General features: G+C 73.7%; 2 protein-coding genes across 3 annotated transcripts; both read right to left on the bottom strand.

Annotated features, from left to right (window-relative positions):
- Nucleotides 1–2,788: 2,788 nt before the first annotated feature.
- On the bottom strand, nucleotides 2,789–3,954 carry LOC309438865 (neurofilament medium polypeptide-like). Of its 2 annotated transcripts, XM_082050790.1 has the most exons (3): nucleotides 3,745–3,954; nucleotides 3,236–3,360; nucleotides 2,789–3,172 (listed from the first exon to the last, which is right to left on the bottom strand). In XM_082050790.1, the coding sequence occupies exons 1-3, from the start codon at nucleotides 3,943–3,945 to the stop codon at nucleotides 3,121–3,123; spliced, it is 378 nt and encodes a 125-aa protein (XP_081906916.1). In that variant the 5' UTR covers nucleotides 3,946–3,954; the 3' UTR covers nucleotides 2,789–3,120. The 2 variants fall into 2 exon arrangements, with proteins under 2 accessions (XP_081906916.1, XP_081906915.1); XM_082050789.1 differs by having other exon boundaries at nucleotides 2,789–3,360.
- Nucleotides 3,955–5,188: 1,234 nt separating this feature from the next.
- Nucleotides 5,189–9,075, bottom strand: TLX2 (T cell leukemia homeobox 2; the record flags this gene model as incomplete). Its single annotated transcript, XM_082051046.1, has 3 exons — nucleotides 5,189–5,405; nucleotides 6,160–6,397; nucleotides 8,679–9,075. 3 exons carry the CDS (start codon nucleotides 9,073–9,075, stop codon nucleotides 5,189–5,191), a joined length of 852 nt encoding a protein of 283 aa, XP_081907172.1.
- Between the last annotated feature and the right edge of the window lie 326 nt (nucleotides 9,076–9,401).

Raw genomic sequence — 9,401 nt, 5'->3', positions numbered from 1 at the left:
GCTGCCCACCCCACAGCCCGTCTGACCCCAGACTCTGCCTGTGATCTCCAGTTCAGGTGGGGAAACTGAACGGGGACGTGGTGGTGAGATGCAACACGTCGGTGCAGCGCGTGAGCTGGACGCAGAACGGGGAGCCCGAGCCCATGGCCGAGGTGGTGGCCGAGGGCCAGACCCTCACCATCCTCGGCCTGGACCTGCCGGCTGCCGGCAACTACAGCTGCTGGGCTGGCCCCGTCCTGCTGGACAGCACCTACGTGGTGGTCAGCGGCACCGGTACGCGGGGCGGGCGGGGGGCGGGGCACGGCCAGGCAGGGGAAGTGGGGGGTGACGGGGGTGCAGGGGAAGGGGGGGTGACGGGGGTGCAGGGGAAGGGGGGGTGATGGGGGTGCAGGGGAAGCGGGGGGTGACGGGGGTGCAGGGGAAGCGGGGGGTGACGGGGGTGCAGGGGAAGGGGGGGTGACGGGGGTGCAGGGGAAGCGGGGGTGACGGGGGTGCAGGGGCAGGCAGGGGACCGGGAGGTGCTCGTGCAGCTGCGGATTTGGTGCCCAGCCCGCGGGGCTGTGGGGACGCGCCGGGCAGGCTGTGCAGGGCTGGGGGGATCCCAGGTGGGGCAGCCACGCCTGTGCCGTACGGGGAGGGGGCACCTCTCCCGGCCCCGCGCAGCCCCCCGAGCCATCAGCCCCCTCAGGCAAGGAGAGGATGAACGTGTCCTGCCAGGCTGAGTCCTACCGCGGCTCCTTCCACTGCTCCTGGATGGGACCCCACTCCGCCGTCTTCCGCGCCCGCCTCACGCGCAGGTGGGTGCCCCAGGAACGCCCCCGCCCCGGCCCGTGAGCACCCGGCCCTCACACCCGCCTCCCCCCGCAGCGACGGCTCCTTGGGGCAGTGGGTGCCGGCAGCCGGGCGCTGGGGCCGGTTCAGCGCCAGCCTGGCCGATCCATCCTTCTGCCCCTTCGCCGAGGAGCTGCGCCCCATGGAGCTGCAGCTGGAGGGGCTCTCGGACACCTCCTACCTCAACTTCTCCTTCCACTTCTTCGTCCGCGACATCGGTGAGCTCAGCCCGGCGGCACTGGGGCCCGGGGGGGCGCTGGGGGTCCTGTGGGAGGGTTCGGCGCCGGGCTGGGCAGCGCCGCCCCGGCTGAGCCCGCCGTGCCCGCAGTGCGGCCGGGCGCGCCGCGGGAGCTGACCGTGCAGCGGCGAGGGGAGCAGCTCCACCTCACCTGGGCCCCCCCCGCCTCCTGGCCGCTCCCCAAGTCCTACTTCGCTCTGCTCTACCGGCTGCAGTATGAGCTCCGCAACGGCACCCAGGTAACGCGGGACGCCCGAGCCCCGGCCCTCGCTCTGCTGCGCCCGCCCGGCCCCAGGCTGGGCTCTTCCCGCTGCCGGGGGGGCCACTGGGAACAGGGACTCACCGGGGGCTCAGCAATGGCCCCCTCCCCACTTCACGCTGCTCCCCTTGGGGTGCCGGATGGTCACCCCTGGCTGTCACCTCTGCTCCCCGCTCCAGCACCACCCGCACCCAGCAGCCTCACTGCCCGAGCCGGGGAGCTCCCCGTGTCCGCCAACCCTGAGCCCCGGCGCTGAGCTCTGCTCCCGCCCTGTCCCCCGTCCCCACAGCCGCACCCCCCGCGGCCCCGGTGCCTCCTGCCCCCCAAGGCTGTGACCTGCCCCGCTTGCAGGTTGACAGGTACGTGGAGGGCATGGAGGAGCTGCAGCTGCAGGGGCGGGTGCGGCGGGTGCGCATCAGCTGCCAGGACCCCTACGCCAACCCAGCCTGGAGCCCCTGGAGCAGCTGGCAGGACGTCGGCGCAGCTCGGCAGCCCCGGCTCTGAGCGCGGTGACCTCGCACACGGACACCCCTTTTCCCCGCGCACCATCCCCACCCGCTGCACCCCTGCGTGCGCAGGGACGCCGTGGCTGTGGCCCCCCGGGGTTGGAGCTACAGCACCGCATCCCCCAGGTGCAGCTGCCATGGGCACCCGATACCAACCTTCCCCTTCCCCTGCACGGTTTGGAATGGATGGTTAACCATTAAAGAGCTGGGCTTGGCGTTACCACAGCCTCAGTCACTTTTTGTGTGGGGTGGGGGGTGCTGGCCGCTTGGTCCCCGCGTTCTGGCCCGGCACCCGCAGGCAGGTCTGCTCCATGCCCTCCTGCTCAAGGTACCCAAATGGTGCCGGGCCCACAGAGTCACAGGCTTGTGTGGGTCCCCACTGCCCCACAGCTCCCCGATGGGCCCCCTCCCTGCCAGCGGGGGCTGCCGGGCTCAGCGCCCAGGGTCTTCACACGCGGCTGAGAACACACGCGTGACACACGCACACACGCCCCAGCCTGGGTGGGTGTCCCCACGGCCCTGCCCAGCTGCCCGCCATGGGGCACAGGCACCCTGGACCCCTGTTCCTCATCACCCCCCAGCTCTGCCTCCCCCAGTGTGGCTGCAGCGGGGCATCATCCCCAGCCCCCACCAAGCGGACATGCCCTGGGGGGCCACGCCCCCTCCCCACATCCCAGGGTGCAAGATCCCTGCCTGACCCCAGGAACATCTGTCCTAGGACAGGACACAGGCATGGAGGGGGCGGCCAGGGACCACCCACCAGCACTGGGGGGGCAGAGTCCCCTACACCACATGCCCATGGTTGGGCCTCCGTGATGTGCCCCACGCGGCACCCCCATGGGGTGCCCAGCCCGGGGGCGAGGGGCTGCAGCCAAGTGGGAGGGAGCCCAGGCCCCCCAGCCGAGCAGCCCCCCCAGCACAGACGGGCCGGCTCTGGGTAATGCCATGGGGCTTTATTGAGGTGCTTCCGCACAGGCTGGGGCTGGGAGCCCAGCCTCGCTGCTGCTCCGGAGAGGCTGGTGAGAGTGTGCGGCCCCACGGGCGCTGCCCTCCTGGGGGGCTGGGGGCTCCCGCGGCGGGGGTCTGGGGAGCCCAGGAGTCCAGGGAGCCCATGGCACAGGGGACAGAAGGACCGGGGCTCCAGGACGCCAGAGGGGCCGGGGGCCCCTCGGCCTGGGCGTCTGGGGGTGGAGGTCCCGAGGCGCGGGCAAGGGGGACTCAGGGGACGCCGAGGCGCAGAGTCCGGGCTCTGGGGGCGCGGGGTCCCGCGGGGGCCGGGGGTCCCGTCACGGCGGGGCCAGGCAGCCCAGGCGCAGCTCCTCGCCCTCCAGCATCTCCCTGCAAGAGACAGGCCCGGGCTGAGCCCCGCGCCCCGCCCGCCCCGCCGCCCCCCCCGCGTACCGGTACGCGGCGATCTCCGCCTCCAGCGCCATCCGCAGCCGCAGCAGCGCCGGGTACTCCCGCAGGCACCGGGCCATCTCTGCCTCCGCCGCGCCGATCTCCCGCTCCAGCTCCGCCACCCGCTCCTGCCGCCGTCCGTCAGCAGCGCCCGGGACCCCGGCCCGAGCCCTCCCCGCACGGGCACCCGGAGCCCCCTCCCCAGCCCCATCCCGACCCCCTGCCGCACCTGAACCCCCCTCCCCAGCCCCATTCCGACCCTGGCCCAGCACGGACCCCCGGCCCACCCGAACCCCGCTCCGCAGATCCTGCCTGACCCCCGTCCCGCAACGCCACCCGGACCCTCCTCCTCAGCCCCGTCCTGACTCCCTTCCTCCCGCTCCCCAGCCCCCGGGCATCCGAGCCCCGCACCACGCCCCGCCAGCGCCTGGGCTCCCCCTCCAGCCCCCAATCTCCGCGCCCTCCCTCAGCCCAGCCGCCTGCCCTTTCCCAGGCCGCCCGGCGCCCCGCACCTGGTACTTGGCGAGCTCCCCGCTGCGCCGGTCCCGCAGCCCCTGCAGCTGCCGGTGCAGCGCGCCCACGGCCCCGCGCAGCGCCTCCACCTCGGCCGCGCGGGCGCGGAGCAGCCGCCGGTAGCCGGCAGCCTCGGCCCGGGCGCGCAGCACCGCCTCGCCGCCCCGCCGGCACCGGGGCCAGCCCTCGGCCGCGCTCATCCCGCCGCTTCTGCGGCCGCGCCGCCGCGGTTCCGCCCCCGGTAAAACGGGGCCGCGTCACGGAACCGCAGCCAATCCCGCTGCCGGGGCACCGGCACCGGCTGCCCGCCTCCCGCCGGGCCCAACGCGGGGGCGGCAGAGGCTCCGGGACAGCGCCGGGGTGGGGGTCAAGGTCAAGTTTAGGGTCCCACTGACCAGGCACCACATTGGCGAAGCGGGGGGGACGATGGGGCTGGGGGGCAGCTGAGAGGGGAACAAGGCAGGGGAGGGGACCCCCGGCCGTGGCTGGGGACACTCAGGACGTCACCAGGGAAGAAGAGATATTTGCTGGAGAAGGGGGGTGTTTCAGCCCCAGCGCACCCCTCTGCTTCCCCACAAGTGTGCTGTGGGTCACGTCAGATGGAGGTTCAGTCTGATCCCGGTGGCGCAGGGGGAAGTGAGGGGGGTCCCTGAAGCCAGAGACTGGGGGTTGTGGGCACAGGGGCAGTCCCATCTGGGGGGGCTGGTGCAATCCGAGTCTGTCGTGGGGTGCTGTGGGGGCACGTCCAGGCCCGGGGCTGCAGGGAGCCAGAACACCGGTGGGTGAGGGGCCAGGAGTGGGCAGGAGCCTGGCCCACGGCACAGGTGAGCCCAGTCCGTCAGTCTGTCCCACTGCTGGGGGGTGGGGCCTGTAGGTTCCTCATCCAGTCCGGGGGCTGCAGCTGGGACCCAGAGCTGGCAAACTCCAGCCAGGACAAGGCAAGTGCGTGTGGGTGGTGCAGACCCCGCAGCAGCCGTCACTGCGGGGGGGGCTCCCCGCACAGCGAGCTGGGGGCTCCGGGTAGAGGCTGCCGGGCTGGGGGCTGCTGGCGGGTGGGCAGCGGGTCCTGAGCTGGGACCACCCAAGGAGCTGCCCCCAGCATGGGGGGCCCTGGGGCGGGGGCCCGGTCTGGTACAGCAGGGTGTGGGGTCCAGCCCTGGGCTCCCCAGAGGGTCCGGCGGGGGGCTGCCCACGGCGGTGACGCAGGCAGGGTCCGGGCAGGGTCGACAGAGCTTTGGAGTCCAACCAGGGGCACATCTGCCCACCTGGAGCTGCAGGGTGGCCATGGGCCTGGGGGGACAGCAAAGGGGGCCCGGGGAGGCCATCCCACGGTGGGGAGGGGGCTGCCGATGGGGGCAGCTCCTGGGCAGCAGCCCGAGGTGCTGGGCTCAGACCCCGCCGTGCTCCCGCCGCCCACCGGCGTGTCCATGGCCCCCGGGGACCTCACACCACGGAGGCCACCCCTGAGACGGACGTCACCTTGTTGTCCTCAGCCCAGGGCTGCAGGTTCTGCAGGGCATAGAGGGAGGAGTTGTGCATGCAGAGCGGGTCCTGGGGCAGCGGCTGGCTCAGGCTCTTCTGGAAAGCCTCCTGCTGCAGGTGCAGCATCAGGCGGTTGGCCTGCTGGCGCTCGGCCTCGCGCTCCTCTGCCGTCTGCCTCCTGCCAGGAACATGGCCCGTCCAGCGCTGCCCCTCCGGCTGCCGGCACCGCTGTGCACCGGCCCGGCACCGCCCCAGAGCCTCCACCCGCCAACCGTCCCTCCTCCGGCACCACCGCGCCTCATCCAGCCGGGAACAGGGGATGCCGTGGGGATGGGCACAGGGGATGCCATGGGGATGGACACAGGGGATGCCATGGGGATGGACACAGGGGATGCCGTGGGGATGGGCACAGGGGGATGCCGTGGGGACGGGTGCAGGGGATGCCGTGGGGACGGGTGCAGGGGATGCCGTGGGGACGGGTGCAGGGGATGCCGTGGGGACGGGTGCAGGGGATGCCGTGGGGACGGGTGCAGGGGATGCCGTGGGGACGGGTGCAGGGGATGCGTGGGGATGGACACAGCGGGATGCTGTGGGGACGGGCACAGCGGGATGCCATAGGGATGGGCACAGCGGGATGCCATGGGGACAGGCGCAGGGGATACCATGGGGACAGACACGGGGGATGCCATAGGGATGGGCACAGGGGATGCTGTGGGGACAGGCACAGAGGATACCGTGGGGATGGGCGCAGGGGATGCCGTGGGGACGGGTGCAGGGGATGCCGTGGGGACGGGCACGCGGGATGCCGTGGGGATGGGCGCCAGCCCAGCCTCTCCCGGGGGCGGCAGCCACGGGGCGCAGTGGCTGCTGGAGGGGGCAGCGGGTCAGAGCTGTGGGGGCTGCGGCAGCCGCTCCAGGCCCAGCTCCGTTACCTCCACTTGGTGCGGCGGTTCTGGAACCAGGTCTTGACCTGGGCGTCCGTCATTTTGAGGGCCTTGGCCAGGGTGGCCCGCTCGGCCGAGGCCAGGTACTTCTGCCGGTGGAAGCGCTTCTCCAGCTCGCAGATCTGCACCCGGCTGAAGGAGGTCCGCGGCTTCTTCCGCTTGGGCGGCGTGCGGTTCTGGTAGGGGTGCCCGATCCGCCGGGTCGCCGCGAAGGGCGACAGTGCGGCTGCGGGCAGAGGAAGGGTGAGGGGCTGCTCGGGGAGCCGTGAGGGACAGGGACACCCTGTCACCGCTGCTCCGCACAGGCAGGGGTGTGGAGGCCTGCGGGGATGCTCGGGGCCGTGGGGACAGCGAGCTCCAGGAAGGCCACCAGCGCTGCCTGGCAGAGAGGAGGGGAGGGGGAGACCCTGAGTCACCCCACCTGCTCCCAGAGCCCAGAGGCACGCGGGCAGCTCAAGACAAGGCCAGTCCTAAGCCCACGGCCACAGCCCAACTGCTCCCCTGGCCCGGTGGCTATGGGCCGGGGCCAGCGGGGCGGCCAGCAGCACAAGCTCACCCTTCCCTGCATGCTGAGCCCTCTCACAGCCCCAGAGGAGCCTCTGTGGCTCTGCAGTGACTTCCCAGCCCTCCTGGAGAAGCCATCGGGAGGCAGCCGGCATCTCCTTCCATGTGGCGGCGGTGGCCAGTCTGGCCACCGCCAGCTGCCCGGGGGCTGGGAACGGGCTGTCCCCGCGTGGCCAGGATGAGCCAGGGACAGTGAGTCCAGTGGGCCGCGTGGAGACATGGACACAGCCAGAGCCACTGGGAGTGTCAGGGCAGCAAAGCGGCACAGACGAAGGCAAGAGCTCGGTGGGGTGCAGCACCCAGTTCCTGCTCCCACGGCACCCACAGCCAAGCCACAGCCCTGCAGCACCACGGCCCTTGTCAGTGCCAGCGCCAGCACCGCACGGGCAGGGCTGCTCATGGGGCCGCCATGGGGCCGCAATGGGGCCACAGGGACATGGGCAGACCCCGCAGCAGCCCCAGGGACACCCTGGTGCCCAGCAGACCCTCGCCGTGAGGCTGGACCCCCCTCCCGCCAGCACCCGCCGGCAGCGCGGGCAGGGAGCCAGGCTGCCCGCCGGCGGGGGCGGACGCGGTTGACGCAGGTGGAGCCGCGCAGTCGGGGGACAGAGGCCCCCGCGCCTCCTCCTCATGCGGGGCGGCCCCTCGCTGACAACAGATGCCGACAGCCCACAGACCACCCCAAGGCCAACGGTGCTGAGTGATGGCCACGCTGGGAGACCCCGTACCGGGGAGGGGCCGCCTCGTCCACCCACCACTGGCGCCAGGCAGGAGACGGGGACGTCACCCGCCACCCTGTGAGGGACGGTGCTTCGTCACCACCGCGATGGCGGGGTGGGCCGGGAGGCGAACCCGGCTCTGCTGGTGTCCAGGCTGGGCCCCCACAGCCCCCACACCCCACATGGCCCCAGTGTCCCCACAGCCAGTGCTCAGCCCCCAGCCCCGTGTGGCCCCAGCCTTGTCCCCACATGGAGCCACGCACTGCGGACGTGGCAGTGCCGCCATCTTGGGAAGGAGCCGAGCTAAGCTGAGCCAGGCCAGAGCTCCCCGGCACCCACCCGGCACACCGCCCCCACACCAGCATCCCAACCGCAGCACCCCGCACCTTCTCCTCCAGGGTGCAGCAGTCGGCATCCCCACCCCAGCACTGGGTGCTCCAGCCCCCACTACGAGCACTCAGCCCCTGGCCCCGCTGGCAGCACTGGGACCCTGCACCACCTCCCTGACACCTGCACCACCAGCTGCCCTCCCCAGCCCCAGCCCCAGCCCAGCATCTCCCACAGCACCTGCGCCCCATGCCCCGTGCTTCTCCGGGCACAGTGGGTCTCTGAGTCCATCCCCATGCACCGCACAGCCTGGCCCCACAGACACCCACAGCACCTGCCCCATCCCCACGGCCACACGCGACAGGGGTACCTGCTCCCCGTGCCCAGTCCCGCACGCAGATGGGTTTTGCCCCGCAACCCCACCGTGGGTCCCCGCACCCGCTCCCGACACAGCCACGGGCGAGATGGAGCCGACAGCCGCTGCCCTCGGGCCCAAGGAAGGGACCGGACATGGCGCAGAGTCGGAGGCCAGAGCACGGCGGGACCGCTCGGAGCCGGACCCCGGCCCGCCCCCTGACCGGAGCCGCCGGGAGGCAGAGCGGGACCGCGGCGGAGCTGCCGGTGGCCGCGCCAGCCCCGAGCTGCTCCCGGAGGGCTCCGACGGCGGCGCGTCCCGCGGCGGCGAGAGCCCGGCGCGGCGGGACCCGGAGGAGCGGGGCGGGGACGGCCGCGGGCGAGGACCCGCGCTGCCGGAACCGGCGGAGCGCACGGTGCCCGGCCAACCTCGCCCGGTCCCCGCGGGTGACGCGGCCCCGCTCCGCGCCCGCCGCGCCGCGCCGCACCGACGGAGCCAGCGGAGCCGCCAGTAACGGTCGGTAGCCGTCCCGCCGCACTCACCTGAGAGCCGGTCCTTGGCGATGCGGCGCGTCGTCTCCATCCAGGGGAAGGTGAGCCCCGAGAGCCCGGGCACCGGCGGCGGCGGGGCGGGCGGCGCGGCGGGCGCGGGCCGGTGCGCCGGGACGCGGATGACCCCGGCGGGCGGCGCGGCGGGCGCGGGGGTCACGTTGACGCTCACGTTCATGCTCATGTTGAGGTTGTAGGAGCCGAGGGAGCAGGCGGGGCCGTACCCGCCGCCGTAGAGCCCGTAGTCGGGCTCCCCCGCCGCCCGGGCCGGTCCCGCGCCGCCGCCCGCGGGTTCGGGGCCGCCGAGGATCTGGTCGATGCCGAAGCTGATGGGCTCGTGGGGCGGGGGGCCCTGGCCGCCGCCCTCCCGCGCCAGCGCCGCCGCCTCCATCGCCCGGCCGCGCTCAGAGCCGGCGGGGCGCGGACATGGCCGGGGGGCGGCGGGGGGCGGCGGCGGGCGGCAGCGGGCGACCCCGCGCGGGGGCGGGAGCGGGGGTGGCTGGTTCGGGGCGCCCGCTGCGGGCCCGGCGGGGCTGGGGCTGGAGCCGGGGCAGCGGCCGGGTCCGGGGCATGGCCCGCGGCTGCTGGCGGCCCCGGCGCGGGAGCGCGGGTGCGCGGCGGGTCCCGGCGGCGCGCGCTTTTCTGCCCCGCTCCATCTGTACCTGCCAAAATCCCGACCGCCCGCGCCCTGATTGGCGGCCGTGCCCCGTGATTGAC

Source organism: Streptopelia decaocto (genome assembly GCF_964273445.1).
Source record: "Streptopelia decaocto genome assembly, chromosome: 4".
Taxonomy (NCBI): domain Eukaryota; kingdom Metazoa; phylum Chordata; class Aves; order Columbiformes; family Columbidae; genus Streptopelia; species Streptopelia decaocto.
Note: the sequence above shows the minus strand (reverse complement) of the source record. Positions and strands in the feature narration are given on the sequence as shown.

Coding starts and splice junctions, on each gene's coding strand:
- LOC309438865 (XM_082050789.1), bottom strand. CDS start 3,945: ATGAGCGCGGCCGAGGGCTGGCCCCGGTGCCGGCGGGGCGGCGAGGCG. Junction 3,361..3,744: donor GGGAGCTCGCCAAGTACCAG/GTGCGGGGCGCC, acceptor GGACGGCGGCAG/GAGCGGGTGGCGGAGCTGGA.